This window comes from Diceros bicornis, chromosome 23, assembly GCF_020826845.1.
Source record: "Diceros bicornis minor isolate mBicDic1 chromosome 23, mDicBic1.mat.cur, whole genome shotgun sequence".
Classification (NCBI taxonomy): domain Eukaryota; kingdom Metazoa; phylum Chordata; class Mammalia; order Perissodactyla; family Rhinocerotidae; genus Diceros; species Diceros bicornis.
The window spans coordinates 13,590,785-13,615,558 of NC_080762.1; the positions used below are offsets into that span (position 1 = coordinate 13,590,785).

Genomic DNA, 24,774 nt, shown 5'->3' on the forward strand with positions numbered 1-24,774 from the left:
AGAATATCACATGCTTTCATCTTCAATTGGTCTTGGTCACTATAGGAAGAGAGCGGCTGTCCCTGATTTACATTTGCAAAGACTGACTGGGAGGCAAACAGATGAAGTGACACTCAAGAAGTCCCCCATTCAACCCTACTCCAGCTTCTAGTTAACTGTTCCATCCCCAACTTCTTGCTATTAACCTGTGGCATATTCTTAATGTATTTTTTTAATATTGTGAGAAAGCCTTGTCTGGTTATTCTTTCCCTTCAGAAGAACCAAAACCATCTTTAAAAGAAGATAAAAAGAATACTGGAATGCCTTTTAATTTCTGATTTAGCTTTACAAATCTATTTATGGAAAGTCCACTTAGCAGCTATTCAGTCTTTCATCAGAATCCATTGCAGGGCAAACTGATTTTGTCCCATTCACTGACAATAGCTTGCTTTAGGTTGTAGAATCTGAGGAGGATGTGACTATTGAAACTGCAATATGAAAAATAATAAAATACTGTTTCAAAGGGGACTCTATTAGAATAATGAATTTTAAAATACTTTTATTTATAAGATCTATGAAAAGTACAAATGAATAATGGAATAAATTAATAAGTGATTTCATTAAAATGTTCTGCTTTACATAATTAAGGCAGATTTTACAGATTATTCTCAGTTTAATTCCAAGAGAAACAATTTGCAGGACACCAGGAAATGGTGCCATTTTGCTATAACATGAATTTCAGCGGTACCATGGAGTCTACGGATTCAAGCAGTCATTATTTTGTGAATAAGGAATGGTGGTTCTCACAGACAGTGTAACCTAACGCCTCCATATCACAGAGGTGCATTCTGGGCTGGAACCATATTCTAGACTTATTTTTGCTTGTTTGTTTGTTTTTGTTTTTTGTTTCAAGTGTTAGGCTTTCTTGCTGGAGAGTGAGATCTGATCATTTGGCAACTGAGAATGCCTCAGGATTGATTGATAAACTGAAATGCTTGTTGTCTTATTACTAAAGATATGTTATCTAAATAATAGTAAAAAATATGTTCAAATCTATTTTTTGATATTTCACATTATGACTTTTCAGTCCTTTATTAACCCTAAAAGTCTCTGTGTTATAAATGCTGCTAGTAGGAGATTTTGTTGAGTACATTTCCTTAGGATCAATCAACAAATATTACATCCAGGATTTCATTCTGTTTAATAACATTCATACTTTAGGCATTTCTTAATTATCAGAGATAATTTTTCTTTTTCCAAGACAAGTGAAGGAAGCAGGTATACTTTGAAGAAACATTTTTATTGTAAATATTTTAATTTAGCAATCATCAGTTTTTTATGACATGTAATTAAATCATACAAAGGCTTCAACCTATAATAAAATTTTCAGTGAAAACATAACATCCACAAATGTTGATTTTTTTTGGCATTTTAAATGTCTGATCTTCTTTTGCATTATAGTTTATAGATTAATAAGGCATAAGGAATAGGATTATTTACATGTTAAATATCTGCTTAAAGGATCTAATATTTCAATTTAGTGCAAGTGAATAATTTGGACGAGTAGCTGTGTTAAATATCTGACCTAATTGCAGTTACTTTGAATTTTGCTATTCTATTATTTCATTAAAATATGTTGATGGCATGTGTCTGACTAACCTACTGTGTATGTGTTTATGTACACAAACATATTTTAAAACACACGCATTTATACATACATATATTTTTGAATCTAACATTTCTACAACAGAAGGAACATAAGAGCATTACTACAAGAAGCCATTACTTGAATAATTTCACAGTTTCAGGTTACCTTTGGAATTTGAGAAGGAATCACAAATTTCCTCAACAATTTGATCAATTCAAGGCTTCATTTTACACATCATTAATGATAATGCCTTAGAATTAATTATAAAACATAATTTTATGCTATGGTGAAGAGACCATATAGTATTTGTCTTGAGTTGAATTGTGTGTCCCATCTCCTCTTCCCCTCAACTCATATGTTGAAGTCCTAACTCCCAGTACCTCGAATGTGACCTTACTTGGGGATAGGGTCTTTACAGGCAATCAAGTTAAAATTAGTTCAATGGCATGGGTTCTAATCCAGTCTGACTGGAGTCCATATGGAAAGGGGAAAATTTGGAGATACACACGCATACAGTGAGAATGCCACGTGAACAAGAAGACAGCCATCTACAAGCCAAGGAGAGGGCCCTGAAACACCTCCTTCCCTCACGGCCCTCGGAAGAAACTAACCTTGCCAACACCTTGATTTGGGACTTTTGGCTTCTGGAACTGTGAGGAAATAAATTTCTGTTTCTTTTTTTTTTCTTTTTCCCCAAAGCCCCAGTAGATAGTTGTATGTCATAGCTGCACATCCTTCTAGTTGCTGTATGTGGGACGCGGCCTCAGCATGGCCGGAGAAGCAGCGCGTTGGTGCGCGCCCTGGGTCAAACCCGGGCCGCCAGCAGTGGAGCGGGCGTTCTCAACCGCCAAGCCACGGGCCGGCCCTAAATTTCTGTTTCTTAAGTCATCCATTTGTGCTTCTTTTTTATAGCAGCCCTAAAAAACTGTTACAGTGTTTAACTTTTCTCCACATGACAAATTAATTTTTTACCACATTAGGTTTTGACAAATCTTACTTATATGATGACCTTCATTTATTACCCAAATTCTCTTTCTGAGTTATGGTGGCTTCTGAAATGACTGGGTTTTTCTCAGGAAATTATATATACACATATATATCATATAATCAGATATATATATATCTCCAGAAAATCTGGCTTGTGTGATGATTTTTAGTTTCCCTGGAGCACAGATGCTACATAAACCTAAAGCTATATAATTATCATCAGTCTGGGGACTAGGATATTAACCATTATGATTTTGTCCAGAAAACTGCCTTAGCAAAACTGTTTTATGACCTCATTCTTTTTAAAATTTGTAAATTGTAAATTTACAATCTTTTATAGGAGGCACATTTAATCAGAAGTAAGATATGGAAAAGGATTGATTCTATCTTTGAAGAACTGCCTCTAATATAGAACCAAAGAGTTTAATACTCAAATTTGAATATTTAATGTGTTTCTCTTTTGTTATAAAAATTAAAAAGGAAAGTGATTTTTTTATGGAAGAAAAATGATCTCTAAAATGTTTTTCATTTGTCTTCTCTTCTAAGATAGAGACATTGGGTGGCAACATCTCGTAGAGCAAAACTCTAGAGCTGTGTTACTCCAGGGAAGGCTGTTTAGTAGTTTCTAAAAATGCATGCTGTAGGGCAACCATAATTTTATAAAGCTTATTTCACTGAATCTGCTACAGCTTGGTGACCCCAATGCAGTTGTAATGCTTGAATAATCTTAGTCAAATAAAGCTTATAAAAATGCTCACTCCATAGAAATAACTACTCTGAGTATTCTAGATGTCAGAAATATGGGTCTGTCCATAGTAAAATCCTATTCAGAGAAGCTGTTTGAAATGATAGGATAGAGGATTTCCCTGTTCCATGTAATACTGACATTCCCAACATCTAGAGTTCACCCTGGACAGATCTTGAGGAATATGACTCCTCTCTCCCAGTCTCCAGAACTAATACCAAAGTTGAGTCCACCTGACAGTCAATACAAGCAGGTTTTTAGAGGACAAGCGCCTAATTTTCCATTTATTTCTTACTCCTTGAGGTGCTGAGGATATAATTTTATTTCCAGAATACTCAATGAAATGAATGTACTTCTGCCTAGTAAAAAAATGAAATTTTGAGGGGTGTGAAGGGGCTAGATGGAAAAAGTTCAATCATTCATCATCTTGATTATATCTTTGCTTTTTAAAATTGTTTTGGGTCAGAACTGTAATTGCCCAGAGGAAAAGCCTTCTATTAGTTGCTGAGTGACATCTTCTTCACATGAAATTTAAGGCCAATTTTAGATCTATTTGAACAAACAATTCAGAGGATGAAAACGTTAGGGACTAAGCATAAAAAACACTTTGAAAACCCTCATCATGAGGATCACGAGTAGACTTCAGAAAACTGGTTCTCTCCAACTCCTCTATTCCAGTTTCCTTTCCTATCAAAGAGGAATAGACTACTTGCCTCATTCTATAGATGTGTGCAGCTTCGTCAGCTCTTTCTAAAACTCTGTGAGCTCCTTAGAAGAAAGATTTGTATCAAATGTTCTTTGTGTTTACCTAATTGCTTGCATTTTTGAAATATGGGCCTGGATACCATAATGTTCTTTTCAGAAGTGCATAAAGGAGCTTCAAGCTCATTTAGAAGTCCTTTGAAAGGCCCAGGAAACTGCCTTTTTTCCTATAGATTAAATGATTAAAAAAAAAAAACAACAGGAAATCTTTCTTTCTAAATTTTTGGGCTGCATTTTCTTCATGCAATATGAGTAGTTTCTTTGTGTGATACGTGGACTCAGTCCAGAAAGATGAAGGTTTGGGCTACACTATGTTTACCTGTTCCAAACTCTTCAAATAGCTCAGTGAAGATTTGGGTTCAAGTTAAACTAAATATAGTAATATCCTATTACAATGGTGCCCAATTCTAAATGTCTATACTTTTTCTCACAGAAATTCTTAAATATTTTACTTCATTAGAGATTAAAAAATTCTATGGATCTGTTTTGAATCCAATTATGGCAATGGCATTAATTCTGGAGTAACTAAAGAAAGTTTCAATTTATATTACTGATAAAAGATACATGAAAATAGGGATACTTCATTGTAATTTTTATTTCAAAAGACCCTGGGATACTCAATAAAATTAGTCATGTCCCTACTTGATGGTTATATGCTCTACAATGTCCTTGTTCATACACATGTACATATGAAAGATACTAAATTATGGAATTATCACAGCTTTTCCAACAAATGGATGGAAATTTCCTTAGAAAATGCAGGTCTAGTTTTATTTACATTTAAATACATCAACAAATATACCAGGTCGATTCATGAAACATTTGCCTAACAACTCACCCAGAGAAGTAAACTTAAAAGAAATTTAGGTGTTAGTTCTCATATTTCCTTAAATTTCCTCAAAGTAGCTGATGGCAATGTGAGAAACCCATCATTTTGTGTGAGTATAGTTTTAAGCAGAAGCTTTACGTGATGCCCTTATCGTTATTACTGAGTACATTTACATGAAAAAAGTAGGAATACGTTGTGTGCTTTTTTTTGTTTGTTTTTGCTGGGGGAACTGTTACACTCTCTTAATGGAAATAAAGTGGAAGCTATTGTGACACCACAGTGTTAGGATTATGATTTCATGTAAAAAGCAGCAGGAGATGATTAATTCTTAAGGAAGAGTTGATGTCCAGGAAAAAAGTCTTTAAGAAAAAGAAAGTAAAAAGCACACATTAGAATCAACAAATCATGGAAAGCTAATGATTTTGAAGCATTCAGTTTAGTATTTTTTTCCAACTTGAAGTAGCATGTCATTACTCAAGTCTGTTCTGTTTCAGTAGGCGTGTGATTCAATGACAATGGGGCAATTTGGTAGGAGGAATAATGGGGCTAGGTAAAGGATTTCATTTATGCATATTTGGTCCAGGAAGGAAACATGTCAATCCAAACATAAAATACTAGAAAACTAACTTCTCAACAGAACTGAATATAGTTCATGGATCTTATATCTGTCCTATTGGAATCTCATTTGCTAGGAATCAGAGTCTAACTTCTATTTGCCTGAAACTAAAGTCCATAGAATTTGGGAGATTTTCTGTAGATTCTACCCCCAAACTTCAAACTCATAAAATCAGACAGACCCTGAAATGGCTTATCTTGCATAAGACTTCCTGAGTTCATATGGTAAGGATGGATTATTTGCCTAAAATGAACCTGATTGAATCTGTCAAAATCATTGTTATAAAATAGTTATCTCAGGGGTCTTGCTCATTAATTTCCATCCCTAAACTATCTCATTATAAGTAGTGCCCACTGATATTTTGATTTGGGCTACTTGGGCATGTACTGATAGTAAGAAACCATGGCCATGGTTTTCATTTTTTTAACCTGAAAGATATAGCTCTATGAAAATAGCTATGCTTATTAAGCTTAAAATATGCTACTATTATTTTGAGCAATTTTAAAATAATCACAAGAAATATGCATGCTATGGACTGAATTATGTCCTCCCAAATTCATATGTGGAAGCCCTACCCTCCTCCATCATGCGATGGTACTCAGAAATGAGGCCCTTGGGAGGTAATTAGGTTTAGATGAGGTCATGAGGGTGGAACTCTCATGATGGGATTAGTTCCCTTATGACATGAGACAGTAAAGAGCTTGTTTGCCCTCTACCATGTGAGGGCACAGTGAGAAGGCAGCCATCAGCAAGCCAGGAAGAGAGTCCTCATCAGAATCCAACCATGCTGGCACCTTGATCTGGGACTTCCAGCCTCCAGAAGTGTGAAAAATAAATTCCTGTTGTTTAGGACACCCAGTCTGTGGTATTTTGCTACGGCAGCCCCAGCTGACTAAGCCAATGCCTCATCACACCTTTGTAAGCTGATCATCAGCATTTTCATTCATCTTTCCATTTACTCTGCCTAATCTGGTTGTAGAAACGTCTCCCAGCTGTTGTACCTTTTGGAGATTTAACAACCTGAAAAACATCTGAGTTGCTAGTTCTAATTGCCTCATTAGAAAGGAGTGTCTCTGCTTAATTATTGAATTATTTAGCAAATATATGCTTTTTTTCAAAGAGATTGCATATCTTTCTCTCCACCCCACTAGTCTTTCCTCTGTTTCAGCCTTCATAATTTTGGCCAGCTAAACTTGCTACTACTTATGAGATGCACATGAACAGATATGCTTTTCTATCAGTAACACATCTCTCATCTCAACATTTTCTCATGTCATAAAAATGTATTTTGTTTTACATTTAATTTATTTCTCTGGTAAGATGTCACCATGTACTGTACACCATTCTATATGCATCAATATTGAGGTTCTTTAACGTGACTCTTTTATGTTAGCTGATCCCCTTTAGCAAAACTTATGAAGTTTTCGTGTTTAATAAGTGTTTCTTGAGGCCTCCCTGTGTAAAAAGTGCTGTGCTAAGAGCTATGAAAGGAGAGATGACTTGCTCCCAACTTAGAGCCTTGCTGAAAAACAAACAAAGGGATACAAAAGTCAGGATAATTTGGTCTGTGTCACTGTATTTATCAAAAAATGTTATAGATCACAGGAAGGAACAATATTGTTCATTTGAGAAGATCAGAGGCTGGCCTGGTGGCACGGCAGTTATGTTCATATGCTCTGCTTTGGTGGCCCGGGGTTCACAGGTTCAGATCGCGGGTACGGACCTACACACTGCTTATCAAGCCACGCTGTAGTGGCATCACATATAAAGTAGAGGAGGATGGGCACAGTTGTTAGCCCAGGGCCAATCTTCCTCAGCAAAAAGAGAAGGATTGGCAATGGATGTTAGCTCAGGGCTAATCTTCCTCATGGAAAAAAAAAAAAAAGATCAAGAAAATATCATTAAGGAGTTGACATTTGAGGTAATTCTTGAAAAAGGAGTTGGATTTTAACAGTGGAGTTTTAATAAACTATTTTTTTCAAATAGAAAAAAATAAATTCATCAGAAATTCTTGCCCACTTGAGATGGGTAAAACATAATGCATTTTACCTGTAATGGATTAGGAGTTGAACACATTTTGTTTCAATAAATGAATTCTAGTTATGCACTCATCATTGCTTTTCACCTTAAAATTCAGTTTACTATTTGTAAACACACTAGTATTCTGAATGGGGAGTAACTGCTAAGTTGAAAAAATTCAAAAGTTAGTGGAAAACTGGGCTTACAGGAGCTAATACAAGAAGACACATCTATTCCTTTGCAGTAAGGACAACTGGAAAGTGGGCTAGCATGTCACAGCAAGGGACCACTGCCCAGGGAGGCAGATCCTGCCTCTCATTCACCCAGAATGTGAGCAAGCTCTTCCTGGAAAGAGCGCCTCACTGCCAGAAGTCAACCTTGCAAACCCCCAACGACCTCTTTTCATTTAGGACCATGACAACACAGCCACTTGAGAAACAAGAGTGAGATATGAGATTATTTTTTTCAAGAATAAAAATAATTTGTATATTTAGATCATTCTGACTGATCACTCCTTGTAACACAAACAGATGAAGAAAAATAATTATTTACGTTCCTGGCAGGAGCAAGAACATCGGTCAGAACTCATGGTGGCTGGTAATGGAAACACAACCAAATCAAAGTAGTTTAAGTATTCTCATGTAACTGGAAAGTCCAGAGATAAATCTCACTCAACACAGGCGGCTCCATGAACCCACACAGTGGTATCTGGGACCCTGCCACTTTCCCTCTTGAAGCAGACTTGCCAACTGGTGGACTAGAGAGCCACTGGCAGACCCCACTAGCTTAGCAACCCCAGCAGAAAGAAAGTGTTCCCAGTAGTTCCACAAACAATATGGAGGACTCTGCCCCATCCCTTCACAGTTACAAGTAAGAGGGAGTGTTCTGAATGGTCGGCTTGTCTTAAAGAGCAATTCCTATGACTGGGAATTAGGGCACTGTTCACTTTCTAGTCCCACCACTGGAAAGAAAAAAAATCACTTGCTGAAAGAGTGGAGAGAGTGGGTGGGTAGAAAAGAGTGCTAAATAATGTAAAAAATACATATATCTCTCTTCATCTCAGCAGGTATATTGGGTGGCCAAATCATTCTGTGAGATATCATTACAATGATCACATCCCAAAAATCTGGGAGAAAAGGTAGCAATTTCGGGCTTTCATTGAAATTGGCAGGGGATCAGTTTCTGGTTTGAGATAAAAGCAATTTTTACCTTGAAAGAGAGTGAATAGTGTTTTGTTTCTTTTTTTAAGTGCCTAGAATCTGGATTCTTCTAAAAATTACTCCAGGTTATTTCTTATGGTTTATAAACTACATATATATATACAAATTAGAATATCTAGAATTATTTTGATAAAGATTATTTTTGTGAATTGTCATGGTTTATCTGGCCTCTCGAAATCTATTTTCATTCTCTTTATATATACTTGTAGAAAAACACAATTTAATTGTTACAGATTTCTATGTGTGTGATATCTAAACATTCTGCAAACACTAGGATTGATAAAATATGTAAGTTAAAAGATGAATTTTTCACTTTTCAACTTTATTTGCCAAATGATTTTTTCAGTAGAGCTTCTCCAAAATTCTTACTTATATGCATATTTTCTGGAACACGTAAAAACATAGCAAAGGTCATTCTTACTTGTAATTGGGAATTACGTTCTTAATATAATTTTGAAATGATGTATATTTTTATAATTCCATTGATAGTATATACTCCCTCTTTCTCCTTTGCTGTCTGATTCTTGAAGGAAAAATATAGTGTTAGAGTGCTCCACAAATCACATCACATAGTGAAATGCAAAATTCCTAATTAATGTTTTTATTTAACCAGGATGCAATATTTTATATATACCATTCCAGAATATGTGTCTTTCTTTTCTTTCTTTTTTGTGAGGAAGATCAGCCCTGAGCTAATATCCATGCCAGTCCTCCTCTTTTTGCTGAGGAAGACTGGCCCTGGGCTAACATCTGTGCCCATTTCCTCCACTTTATATGGGACGCTGCCACAGCATGGCCTGACAAGCGGTGCGTCAGTACGCGCCCAGGATCAGAACGCAGGCCACCAGCAGTGGAGTGTGCGCACTTAATTGTTAAGCCCGGAGCTGGCCCCGTAAGTGTCTTTCTTGAGCATCCTGGAAGAAACTGCATTGCCAGTGTCCCATAGGCATAATAATGGGCAAGCGTACTTTACAGTTTCCTCATCTGATTAATAAAGCATGATGAGGTTAAGTGACTTCTTTCAGGAGGCTTCTGATTTATTCTTGGATGCATAACCTGATGTTGAAGCCAGTCTTGTGAACCACTACATAAAGAGCCCCTCATTTTACTTTATGGGGCAGAGTCACATGGCCTTTCAGCCAGATCCTTGCTTCTTTTGAAACTGATTTTGGCTATTTGGCAATCAAAATAATTTGTATGAAATCAAAAGGAATGGAATTAAAAATTAGTCATGGGAAGTACTGTCACATATCCTAGTTGCCTGCTCCAATTCTGAGATGCCAACTTTCAAGAAGTATCACCCATGTCAAATTGCTCAGTAATATTTACCTCTCATTTTTTCCACCATATCAATAACTAGCTGTTATCATCTTCAAAGAGCTTCTCAAACATTAAATAATCTCAGATTATACAGTCTGTTCTTTGTGTTTATCTTGACTAGCTGTCAGAGAAGGCAATTTATTTCCCCTCAATTTTATTCCTCATGGCTCTGTGTGGCTTCTGCAGTAAATTTGAATGGAAAATGAGAGGTACAACTTAGTGTGTTTCCATAACGAAGGCAACACGTGATTTTCTTTAAGCAGGATAACCTTCAGATTATTTTCAAATTGCTTACAGTTTTGCAGCTGGATATTCAGAATATATTTTCATCGCCTTTGAATCTTGAATAATTCTTAAGTGGAAATTTTGAGGATGTGAAGACAAAAAAATAGGAAAAATTTTAAAAAATACATTTAGCGTTAACTTTATCATTTTCATCTATTTAAAATATTGTACCATAATTGTTTTGGCAGGATTATGAGGTGAAATAAAATTTGGAATTCATGTTCATATCAGTCCTTTAAAAATATTAAAAGTCATATTTTAACTCTAATCTTGCATTAATTCCTAAATTTAGATAGTTTCTCATTTTTATGATTAAAAAAAGAAAAGAAATATAGAAATTCTTGTTCCTTTAAAAATTTTCTGTCTTTAAAATTGTGACCAGGATTCAACTAATTTGTATCAAATCTCACTAAACGGATTTTTTGGTTTTCAAGATACCAAGCAGGTGTGTATGATATTGTCTACAGAAATACTCTAATACACAGTTCACTGAAGTGATTCTCAAGTACAAAAGCAATTCTTCCAGTGTTCACTATACAGTCGTGGTAGGAAGCCTTCCAGAGGCTAAAAAACTGGACATTAGCAACATATCAATTCTCAGGTGGGCCTCTCCTAAACACTTATAATTCACTTACTCTCTTGCAAATCGTTATTCCAAAGGTTTGCTTTGCTTGTAGCCACACTTGGGTCTTACATCGCATTTCAAAGCACTCTCATCATTCATCCATTTCAGAACTGCCATTAGCAGTGATGGGAATTGGGCACAAAAATCAATGGGAGGATATGATATGAGTTCTTTCTAATTTTTCCTTCTTTGAGCACCATCTCAAGTACAGTCTGTGACATCTGCTTTTTAAAGGTATTTTTCCATCTTGCTATCATTTCAACTAAATTGAGTTCATGAACTTGGGATATGTATTCACATACTTTTTCAGAAGAGAAAGATTCATTGTCGCTATTGTTAATTTCTACCTAAAGTTATTTCAAAATCTTCATTAAATTATTTTACCACTGATGTTCCTCATCAGCTTTTTCATCTTTAAAGATATGGGCCTAGATTTACCATTGTCATCAAAAAAATAGTTGTATTCACTATATTTGGTTATTATTAATACCTACCAATATGTACACTTGAATGTATTTGATTTTCTTTTCCCTAAGCAGTCATAGAATTTTATGTCATTTATCTTGTTTTTATAAAGAGGATAGTATCATTTTATGGGTAAAGAAACAAATAAAAAGAGTAAAATTTGATTAACTAGAGTACTTAATTTTGCATGCAGTATTTTCATTTCTTCCCCCGACAACTAAAAATTGTCATATAAACTGGATTTGTACTTAAGCACCCTGTGTACCCATCTGTTTCAAGGTTCAAACTTTATCTTTCTAGTTTAGAAAATTCAATTACACTGATAACATTTGTACTGTAACAAAATAACTTTATTTGTTATAGATCATCTCTCAATTTTGTTAATGGGGCAAAACAGCCTCCATTAATATGAATAAATTACAACATGTGTCCCTCTCTTTCTGTATTACAAGAAATAAATTAATTGATTAGGAAAGACATCAAGGGAGTCACAGCATCCTTTTTTGGTTTCCTGCAAACATCTTAGCCTAATGTGTGTGCTTATTAAATGGAAATAAAAGCCTGCATTTATTGAAGAGTCAGTCCCTCGACCTTTGTGTCTAAGGTTAATCCTGCCTTCTAGCCTTTCCTTATCATGATGGTAGTGGTTGTGGCCATTGTCAAAACAGTAGCTGTGGAAGTGTTGGTAATAGTAATGATGATGGTGATGATAATAATGATGACGTAGTTTAGTAGCTGTTGTGTTACCATTTATTGGATAATTCCATGTAGCAGGAAATACGCCAAGCAGTTGACAGGAGTTATTTCTCCGCCACCATAAGCCTGTAAATGGATCTTACCAACCTTATTCCTCAGATAGAGGTGCTTCTCACTCAGAGGGGAGGTGTAGTTGTGACCTTCCAGCCATTCAGCTAATACAGGGAGAAGCCAGCAGTTAACTCTAATCTCTCTTGTCTATGAAACCCATAGCGTAACGTTTTTGCTTACTGTTTCCACGAGAAAGCTAGACCTAACTGAAAGGAAGAATTGTGGAAGGTAGAGCAAGAGGCTGAAAGATGGGAAGGAGGCAATTTAATTCTCCTGTGAGGACTTCAGGGAGAACAAAGAATTCCCTTCAGTTTTAGAAGACTAAAACCTTTATTATTTTTCAGTGCATTCCAAAAGTGACTATAAGAAGTCTTTCCAGTTAGGTGAAATTTATTTTGTGAAAAATGTTTAGAAAGTTAGAAAATTTAGAGTTTGCTTGTTTTTCCTTTGGAAATTTAATTTAATGATAAATAGTAAAACTGAAAATATTTAATTATGCATATTAGACTATGAGTAATCAAATTGTCTCTTTCTTGATATGTAATTCTTAAATTGTTCTAGGCAATGTGGCCCGTATTTAAACTACATGAAATATGTTGTTAAGCTGTGATTTTGCCAAAAATATTTGGATTGTTAGGGATATTTTTTCTCTTCAGTATTCAATTATTTACTGCACCTCTATGTAATTTGGGATTGAAAATGCTATAAAAGTCACTTAGACTTTCTGGTTGGCCTTCTATTCTTCTTAAATGTAACATGAAACAGTTATTTCAGATGATCTCTAAGTTCCCTCGAAATTTAACTTTCTATGAGTCAAGAGTTGTCAAAATAATCAGATATGCCTATTCTCGATTAAAGGGGGCTTTCTAGCCATACAAAGGTAGAAACCTTATAAGAGAAAAACAAAAGAGTTATACTATTTTAGAATGTTCATTCTGTACATAAAAATAGAATAAAAAAAAAGTTAGACAGTTGCAGAAGAAAGTTGCAACATAGAGGTCAGATAAAGCATTAATATCATATGTATGTGTACATACATACATATATATACACATGCATATATAAATACATATACATCTAGGTATATACATACACACATACATCCATACATATATATCATATGTATGGATATATATGTGTACACAATTTTATAAACCACTAAAAAGACATTTATAGAAAAATGGACAAAAAATCACAAGAAATACAAAGGAAAAATAAACATATAAAAAGTTCATCTCTAGTTATCAAAGAGGTGCAAATGAAGCAGAATTTTCCTCCAATGTGATTGCAGACATTTTAAACACTGGAGATACCCATTATCGCCAAGGATAAGGAAACCTAGACTGCTGGCATATACAATTTTTGAAAGTATACTAATTTTCAAATACACATATATTCTCAAAAGACATAAAGGTTATTATGTTATTTGCTTTTTGGCTAAATTTCACACAGCCATGAAATGACATGCCATGCAGCCACTTGAGTGGTATTTTAGGGAATACCTATGGTAAGAGAGCATGAATATTTATTTTATTATATACTGCCTAGTAAATAACATAAAGGACACTGTGATGATGACTTGTCAAAAACAAAAAATAACATATTTATATCTTTATATGTATGTACAGAAAAGTAGGTGTAAATAGAACATGTTAACAGTGGTTATTTCTGGATGATGAGATTACAAAGGACTATCCATTTATCTATTTATCTATTTTGCTATTTTTTATATTTTTTGAATTTTCTCTTAGGAACATGTGGACTCTTGAAAGCAGCAATGAAAAAGTTACCTGATATAATAAGATTTTCCAGCATTATTCTCTTAGATCTTCTGTGCCCCCTCGCAAATAAAAATGAATGGCCTCAATAGAAGGGTTACGCTGTTAAAGCAGGATGTCCAGAAGGAATTACATCCATTTGAACTATTTCATTACTGATTATGTTTCTCCCCTGGAGGAGATATTTTCACTTGCATTCAGAACTGACACATGAACCTAAATACAAGAAAAAAGTGTTAAAAAGGTGACCAAAAAACCCACTGCCTGTGATGGTAGTGGATATAGGAGGTAGCCAGGGAGAAGGAAAAATGAATTCAACGTGATGACAAGGTTTATGGCCTGATGGCAGCATTTATGGAACTTGGGAGACGAGGAATGCTGATTATAAGCACATATGAGTTTCAGGGTGGAAGGTAAATGCTGAAGAAGAGACAATGCGGCAGTGGTAGTGGGTGGGGAGGTATGGCCCTGCCACTAAAGAAGTGCATTCTACTATAGAAAATGGTATAAATAACTTGCCTACACTTATACAGTCTGTGTTTTTCATGGTCATCAATATTTAATGTGAATTTCTAAGCTGTAGTTTTCCTTTCTGAATGTTTGATTAGGAAATGCATCTACTACCACAACTGTGATTGACAGCAAAAATGGATCTGTGCCCAAGTCCCCTGGGAAGGTGGTGAAGAGGACGGTCACAGAAGACATAGTGACCACATTCAGCTCGCCAGCCGCCTGGCTTCTGGTCATTGCTCTGATCATCACATGGTCAGCTGTTGCCATTGTTATGTTTGACTTAGTGGATTACAGAAACTTGTCAGGTAAGATCCGTGCAATGTGGCTTTTAAGTGAAAAGAAACAATGTTCTCTCCACTTCTGGCTTTGTTCCTCTTCACCTCACCTTAGTGTGAGATCTAAAGCAGCCCACGGATGTGCTTGAGGGTCACTGGATTCCAGTTCCCTTCTCTGCTTTTTTCTTCTCCTTCTTTATCTGTTGTACTCACTGATTTCAGATGAAATAGATTTCTATATTTGCAGAGCTGAACAAAGGCTGAATGTTACAGCTTCATAGAGATATTGATTAAAAAGCTTGGGTGGATATTTAGTTTTGGAACTGGGACTTGATCAACGGTTAATAAAGGGTGATTTGTAGGTTTTACCCTTGGCGGTATAAAACCAAACCAAACCAAATAAAAAACTTTTGGACAAATGGAAAATCACGTAAAGTATTTTTAAGTCCTTCTACCATCTGGCTCCAAGCTTCCTTTCCAGACGTTCTCTTTGCTCCTCCCATCAAAATATCCTATTTTGAGTTCCTGAAAATAAAGAGTGTTAAAAGGATTTTCCCAGAATGACTTGTAACGAGATACTACATCTTGAATGGCCATGTGTTCTTATGGATTTGGAGGAAAATAGGAATAACACAAGTGAGGAAAGATACGTTTTCATTATGGCCTGTTCAATCTCTGAGTACATTGTTCATCTCTTTGTTCAAAGTTTTTTTATATTTTTTATCTTATATTAGTCTGTTTCCACATCTGACACACTCTGTTGACTGTGAGATCCTTGAAGGAAGGAATCAGTCACGTGCTCAATAAATATTAAATGAATAAATGAATAAATGTATGCTTATCACATTTTACCACCAGCAGAAACATTTCATTAACCTCCTAATGTGCTTGTTCAGTTTTGCACCCCCCATTCCCTACTTTCTTTCTCCAGTGGGAGTGGAATCAGTAAGGCCCGGAAACCATAAATACTATAAGTCGCATTCTATAAACTCAGGGATTCTCTACTCCTCATTACGGCATTTTACTCATTCAGCAATTATTTATCAAGAACCTACTATATATGCCAGGAGGTGTCTATGTTAAAAGAAATACAAGTATAAATAAGTCATAAACCTGCATCATTTGGGTTTATTAACATGGAGGTATGATTGAGATGACTTTGCCCGCTGTACCATTGGTAGCTGGGCTACAGTGAGCGTCATCTAACAGGCAGAGATAAGTTTCATAGTATTAACCAAAGCAAAAGACCTATTTATCCAGAGCCACAAACTTCTGCTCTAAATAGGCACTACTTTTGGTATATCATTTAATGGAGGCTCTTAAAAGAATACACAATTGAAATGCCTGTAATATAAAATTATGACCTAGAATTTTAAGTGAAAAACAGTTGGTTACATTACTCTAGAAGATTTCATTTCCCTTGAGCCTCTATTGACTGTGATATTTCATCTATTCTTTCCTTTTTTAGAATTTCATTCATTTAAAATTCAGAGCCAAATATGATCATGATATATAGTTCCTTAATTTTTACAATAGACGTATTTTAAGAATTGCATTAAAATCTAATACTTGTAAAGTTAATAGTTTAATAAGTGCACTACAAAAATTACTGTTGAAAAGAATTTGTTCTTAATTACTTCATAAAATGAGAAGCTACCTACAACTAGATTTTCAGATTAGATTACTTAAACTTAAGACACACAATCTATAGTAGAGCTTGCTTGGACCATTGTAATTAGGTGCTATGGATAATGCCTATGTTACTGGCATTTCATCTGATAAGGAAAAAAATAGCCTCTCTTTCACTACTACTTCATTTCTTCTTTCAAGAAGTGTTTATTAAGCACATACATGTAAGGCCTCTTCCTCCGGTTTTCTATATTTATTAATGATCTAACCATCTATCCATTCCCTGCAAAGAGAAACCTGCAAGTCATCTTTCAAATCTGCTCGGCACCTGATCAGTCACCACACTCTTTGCCAGCTAACACTCATATGTCTCATAAATTTCCTCCCTCCTCTTATTACCACCATCTCCATTACTACACTTCAGACCTTGATTCTCTTCTGAGCAGACTAATGCAATTTCTTCTTGTCTCCCTCATCCAGTCTCTCCCCTTTGACATGGCTCCAAAGGTATCTTCATAGAAAATAGATTTCATCAAGTTTTCCTATTGCCTGAGTACAAATTCCTTGGCATGAAATTCAAGTCCTTGGCTTAGCTCTTTATTTTCATCTTGTAATTCAGCTCATGCACCCCCTTTTCCAGCCATAGTTCCTACTGCTCTGCCCTGTTTTTCTTTCTCTAGGAAAACATATACTCTTTTCTCACTGCCTTTGCTCATACTGTCCTCCCTTACTCCTCCCTTAGAGCAGAAAGTGTGGTCAAGTAGTTAAGAATGTGAACGTTGGTGCTGGATTTCCCTGATATTAAATCCAGATCTTACAACTTTCTAGTTGTGTGATATTGGAAAGTCACTTAGCCTGTCTTTGCCTCAGTTTCATCATCTATACAGTGAGGATAATAATAGTACTTATGTAATAAGATTGTCAAGAGATTTATATAAGTGAATATATTTGAAGTGCTTAGAACAGAACCTGGTTTATCACAAGCACTGTATAAATATTCGTATCACCTATAGAGACTCATTCATCAATTTTCTTGAAGGATGAATTCATCCTTCTAGACCTACCCCCTTTTATTGAGAAACATTCTCAGATTTCCTGAGAAAAATTCACTGTATTGTGCTTTCCTTCCCTTAGTACCTATGGGCACCTGTATTAACAGCAGTTAACACGCTGGATTATAAGTATCTGTTTACTTGTCCATCTCACTCAGAAACTTAAACTTATCCAACGAAGGGACTGTCTTGTTCATCTATGTCACATAGTAAGTTTTTTGCTATACATTGCTTAAAGGAATGAATATTGCTGACATTTTGATTTTGAAGTAATTTCTTACATTATGAAGAAACAAACATTTATTATAAAAATTTTTATTTTACCCAGACATGTTATGACCAACTTCAAAAATTAATACATTTAATAAAATTAGAATGAAAAATGATAAAATATGTTCATAAGATGAAATATTACTTGTCATATTTTTTTAATGGTCGTTTATTGCTGGATAATAAATTACCTCAAAAGTAAGTGGTTTAAACAACAATAAATATTTATTACTCCACACACTTTCTGCAGGTCAGGAATTTGGGAAGAGCGTAGGTAGGTGGTTCTGGCTTATGGTATATCTTGAGGTTGCAGTAAGGACATTGGCTGGGGCTGCAGACATCTGAAAGATTTTCTGGGGTGGTGGAACCATTGGCAAGATGTCTCACTCATTTGGCTCTCAAGTTAACACTGGTGTCCTGACAACATGGCAACTGGCTTCCCCAGAGCGAGTGATCCAGGAGAGAGCAAAGCAGAAGCCAAAATGCCTCTTATGACCTAGACTTGGAAATCACACACTGTTATTTCTGCAAAATCCTCTTGGTTACACAGGTCAGCCCTATTAAGTTTTGGAAGAGACCACATCATGGTGTGAATACCAGCAGGCAAGGATCATTGGGGGCCAATTCAGAGGCTGGCTACCACACTTTTACTCTCAGAATATTATTTGCCGAGTTATATATATCTTTAGATAAATGCTTGGATATAAGGAAGTGCCATACAACACTCTGGTTGACGAACAGATATTGTAATTATAACAGGTGCAAAGAGAAAGATGATGTGCTGGGGTGACTGGTATCATGGGGCATATCTAGGAAGAGAAATATTCTCCAATGGATTTGAAATGAAAAAAAAAATAATCACAAAGCTGGAATTCTAAAGGAAAAATGTATAAATTCTTCAAATAAGAAGTTCAAATACTTTTTGCTAATTAAAATTTGAATGATCCGTTTACTAGGGATAACTATTATTAACATGATGAGTCTTTTGTACCACATAATAGTCTTTGAAATATGTGTCGTTAATGTTTAAAAAACAAGGCTAGTGGTAGAAGAGAGCACACTGGAAATAACTCTGAAGGCCAGACAGGGCAGCTGTCCTTGGGTTCTAAATTACTCCCTGGCACTTTAGAAAAGAAGGTAAATGCTTCCAAGCCTTTAAAAAATTCTTCATAGAGAAATTAAAATCTATTTTCATAAGCAAGTACTGTTCTGGATTGAGAAGAATGATTCTCCTCTGGGCAACCTTCACAATGCTGTATTTTTTGAATTTGATCTGATTGACGCTTATATATTCTACTTGTGAGGCATGTGTAGAATTGGCTTTTATGCACTTCTTTCAGAAGACTGGGTTCACACGACAGGTCTACAACCTGTCTAGGAACTTATATTTCCTTGTCTGTGAAATGGGGAGAGCCCCCTGCTCTCTGATCTGCAACATTAGTGACTTTGATTCTTCTTATTAAATAAGACAAATTTTATGACACAAAAAAAACCAGATACTAGAAAAGAGATTTCACCTACCCTCATTTCTTACAAAATACAATGTCCAAACACTATTAAAAAAAATACTATGGCATACCTGTGAGAGTTTGATCAGAGTAGAATCACTATGACTGATATAGAATAGTGGATTTATTACACGCCTTATGCATTGATGGGAGCTGCTTAAGCAGTCTAGGTAAGGCTGTTTCAATGTATCTAGCACTGAGTCAGAAGTTAGCAGAGTGGAAGTTGGTGTAGAGGAGGAAAAATACCTTTTTCCTCTACCTCTCTAAATTCTTGGCTGGGGTCCGTCTAACAAGAAGACAAATTAACAAGAGAAAAGTATTCAGATTTATGTAATATAAGTTTTACGTGACACAGGAGCCTTAATAAGGAAATGAAGACCTTAAGAAGCAGTTAAACCTGAGTATTTTTACACTAGGTTTGATGCAAAGTGGAAAGTGGTGGAAAAATTGGACAGGACAAAAAAGGATATGAGGTAAGTGTAGTAAATTGAGGGAAACAGCAAGGCCTGTTCATTCAGATTCCTCTGGGCATCTTGGAGATAAGGATATTCCTTTCGTCTGGGTATATGGAGGGCATCTCTCACACCTCTCTTTAATGACCTGCTGCAGGGGAGGGTCAGAAAGTCCTTCTTCCCAAACTCCTTCAGTTGAAAATATTCAATTTGCCAAGGTGCCATATTTTGGGGTAGCACATCCTGAACCCCGTCATTGGGAAGGGCAAATGGAAACAGAGTAGGGGAGACTAAGGACAAACTGGAACTGACGAGGACAAACTGGAACCCTCATTTGACTCTCACCACCTCAAATTACAATGATGTGGGAGAGCAGCAGGATAAATCGGTGCCTTCCCCCAAGAACAGCACGAGCACCTGGCCAGGATTTGAAGGAGGCGGTCCAGCGGGGGCTGGAGATGCTGCCGGCTCCTGCCGCGAGTCAAGGTCAGCCAGCATATCAGTGATTATGTGCATGAGCAGCAACAGCACCTGCCCTACATCAACCTTCAGAGAATAAACAATGGCTATTACTTTTTTTGGCCTTCCCAAACTCGCGCAAATTTCTCTTGTGCCCGAGTGTTATCCGAAACTTACATGTAAGGGAATTCTGGGAAGTGTAGTTCCAGTTTAGTGAGTTGACAGCGTACGAAGCTACCACATAGGATGACCATACAATTTATCATCCAAAACAGGATACTTGTGCAAGTGAAGTGATGAGCTATTAATATTTACCTCAGGACAACAGCTGCAAACCAAGATGTCTCATCACCCGGTGTTATCCACCCTTCCTTTAGTTTTTTCCTGGAAGATGAATGTCTTCAGAAACCCCAAGTGGGGGGAGGGGGAAAGGCAATGTTGTTTTCTTAGTAATTGAGCCCAGGGCGTCACAAACGCTGCTGAAGGCTTTGCCCAAAAGCTTCTGCAGACATAGCCAGAAAGCCCTTCAGAAAATGGAGGGGTGCCCTGATCGTTTAATAACTCTTTCCGGACCAGAATTTGTGGGCTTTGGTTGAAATTCCTTACAGACTTCTTTGCCTTATTTATAAAGAAACAACTTTCTCTCTAAACAATAAATGCAAACAAATAGGATTTCTAAAGAAATGACTACAAACTTAGACATTAGTGGAGGTTAATGATTTTCCTCTAGGTCAGAATGTATAGGAATAAATTGTGGTAACTCTTGGCTTTTCTTCCCTAAGAACAGGGGTCATAACTTATTAGCATCCTCATCTTTAAGAAGGAAAAATCATTGTACGGCTGTACGAGGGGAATCAAAGCACATTTGGTAATTTTTGCATGCATTCTACAAAACATACTTATTTCAAAACAATTTTGTGAGAATTAGATAAGATAATGTATGTAAAACATATGTGCCTGGCACATAGGAGGCACTCATTAAATGTAACTTGAATTTGAATCTTATTACTGGGAAGTAAGATCAGTAATCTGAGAAGACAGCCAGCAAAGACATGATGGTAGGAAGCATCAATTTCTTATGAAAGTCTTGCAGACATCTCCTGATGTGCTTTTTAAATAGATTTTCTAATGAGGTGTGCCATTTATCTACTGCTCTTGGAAATTAATTTTCCTGATTTTTTTTTCGCTGGCACTCAGCCTAGTTAAGCAGGTGCAGTGTTTGTCAGGCTGAGAGTTTAGAGGAGTACAGTGATTCAGGGAAGACCCAAGTCAATCAGAATGTATGAACTTAACATTTAATAGTTATGGGTATATGTATATTTATATGTGTGTGTCTGTGTGTGTGTGTGTATAGCGATGTTTGTGTGACTGTGTATATATGAATATGTTATTCCATTTTAGGAGACTTGGAAGACTGATACACTAAATGCAACATTTCAGACTTTATCAATTCTCATCGGTACTGAGTTTTCAAGAATGGTTGACATTTTGCGTGCTTCTATTCTGATTCAAGTCTTATCTCAAATCCCACATTTTCTGTTCAATGTCCCTGGGCTATTTGGTCCTCTTGGTCACTTCACCTAAAAGGATGCATTTCATTACCCAACTCTAGTCTGCTTATAAACACCTCAAGGAAATGCAAGTTTCTATAGTCCGATGATTCTCAGATCCTGGTAGAAGTTTGTTGATTCTTCATGAAATGGAGAAAAAGATAAAAAAATTTATTCCTTTTAAAGAAGTGTTCTTAATTATATTGTTTCTACATTTATTGTTTTAAAATTCTCTTTTGAAATGATGATAATGACAGATATTATTTCTGTTACTGTTTTTAAATGCCATTTTTCTACAAAATAAAATGTTGGCAATTCGATGTTGCATGCCAAGTTTTACTGGTGGCAGGTTTCAAGGTCAAAAAATCCAAAAAATTGATATCAGTGCTCTATGCCACTCATTTGAACCTTAACAAAGAGACTTTATATTGGGGTTTATAAATTTATCCGTGCAGATGGATTCAATTTTAATCATACCATATGTTAATACTTTCTGATGGACCGGCTGTTACACATCTTTCAGAGCTGTGCTTAAATTCCCTTTCTTAGAGAAACCTTTCCTGAATTTTCAATGTAAATCAAGTCACTCTATCAAAAGTCCTCATTATATTATTTGCTCTTTACTCACAGTACTTGTTACAAATTGCATATATTTATTGGGTGTGATTATTTATTTAAGATCTCTCTTCTCCTCTGATCTGTTAGGTTTGTAAGGAAAATGGCTTTGTCTATTTTGTTTACTTGATTTTTCTAGTGCTTAGAAGTGTTTAGCCCAAAATATGAGCTCAATAAACATTTAAATGGATGTTGATTTGAAAGAATGAATGAGTGAGTAAGTAAATAAATAAAGGAAAAGGCGGTAGTGTTTTTGACACTCTGAATGCTGAGTAATGAGCATAGTATTTCTATATAAAATATTAGTTTATAATGATATTGATAGTGTTAGGATTCACATTTAAAATACTTTTTAAACCTCTGTCTCCCTAATTGGACTGTAAGCATCTCAAAGGTAAGGACTATCTTATTCATCTCAATATTCCTGTTGCCCTGCTTACTGCCTGACACGTATTCTTCAATAAAATTTGTATGATCTAAACAGAAGTTATTTGCTAAGCATATATAGCAAGCAAACAAGCAAACAAGCAAAAATACAAAACCAGAATAACAAAAGAACACATGGGCTTCACAGACCAGACCAAAGTATTGAATGCAGGCTCTGGGGACTAGAGCACTGGATTAGAATCCTGATTCCACCAATTAGTAGCTGTGTAACCTTAGGAACATCACTTCTCTGTGCCTCAGTTTCCTTCTCTGAGGTAAGAATAGTATCTGCTTCATGCAGTTCTGTGAGCATTGAATGAGTTAATACACACAAAACACTTGGAATTTCGAACGGCAGATAGTCATTGTTATATAAATTGTAGTTAGTGTTATTTTAATTTTTTCTTCTTGGCCGTCAGCACGTTTCAATGTTTCAAAAAGATGAATATGCATGTTTCAAAAAGATGAATTGACTACATGAGTTCCAACTTTTAAATATCATGTGAATATACTTAGATTCTACCAATTACACAATAGAAATCCAAGGATTACCATATTCTACTTTATTTTAACATTGAGAGAATGTTCTAGCCATTTTGAAATGGTTTGTTATTCTTATATGATATAATAAGTGCATAATTCATGGCACTACATGCTACCTTTTAATGTGGTGAAAGGAACATTAAAATTATTTCTTCAGCTAACACTGAGCAATAGAATAGCTGAAGAGAGTATATAATATAGTCAAGAGTTTCCAAAACTAAACCTTGACTTCATGAAACACATGTTTACTAAATGATTAGTCAGGATATGCTAATTGCTGTATTAATCCCAAATCTCTCTCTTCCCCACTGATCTATTGTTTATAATATAATGATTCAAGTAAGTCATCCAACTGGAGTACTGTGATATTCTGACTGTCCTTATGCTACCAGAAAATTAATTCCATTGAATGTCAGCTTGGAAACAAATCTATAGGAATCTATAAATCTACAGAAAACTTGTTTTCCCATTACTTATTAATATGTGTAGCACTGGAATTGTGTTTATATTTAAGATATGCTTTTTTAAGAAAAGGAAAGTGAATTAATTTTTCAATTAATATAAGGTCCACATCATGCTTATTATTAAAAGTATAATAAGATTCTCCAATTTTTATATAGATCCTTGACATGGGTAAAAGAAGCCAAAAGTTGTTTGTGATTTTGTTTCAGAATATAAAATGCCCTTTATTTGACATGAGTCTAGCTCCAGCTAGCTGGAAATATTCCAGGCTCAAACATCTGCAACACAATTTTGCCAGCGAAAAATTGTTGATTGGGGTCATATTGAGAAAGAGAGACGAAGTGTACATCTATTGGCATTCAGTAATATTTCTTATTGCCTCACAAAGTTACAGTTGAGCAACAGCAAAGGACAACATTGTGATGAAACCATTAAATATTGAAATAGCCAGGTAATTTTAACTAAAGACGCTTGTGTTTAATTTCCTTAGGGTTCCATACAAGTGCACATATCTAAAATACTAAAGTTAGTTCACAGTAAAGATGAGTATGAGAACCAGAGGGGAAGGGGTAGGGGGAGGAGGGCAAAAGGGATAATTAGGCACGTGTGTGGTGATGGATTGTAATTAGTATTTGGGTGGAGAACATGAGAACATGATGTAATCCATGCAGAAATAGAAGTATGATGATGTACACTTGAAATTTATACAATGTTATAAACCAATGTTAACACAATAAACAAAAAAAAAATGAAAAATAAATTTAAAAAAAGATGACTATGGGAAAATTTCAATTGAGAAAATGTTAAAAAGCAGAGGGAAAATGCCCATGCCTCAGATGTTGAATGGCAAGGATTGGAACTACACTGTGACTATTCAAATGTAGATGAGAAAAGTGACAGTCATTTCCTTGTGCAGTCAATAAAACAATTAGCTC

The 24,774-nt window shown here is 35.6% G+C and overlaps 1 protein-coding gene across 1 annotated transcript in view; it reads left to right on the forward strand.

The window, feature by feature from the left end:
- The window catches only part of TRDN (triadin), a 197,113-nt gene that overhangs the window by 86,255 nt on the left and 86,084 nt on the right, over window positions 1-24,774 (forward strand). The window contains exon 7 of the mRNA XM_058566165.1: window positions 14,694-14,903. Within this exon, the coding sequence (XP_058422148.1) occupies window positions 14,694-14,903 (210 nt within the window). The remainder of the gene's footprint in view (window positions 1-14,693; window positions 14,904-24,774) is intronic.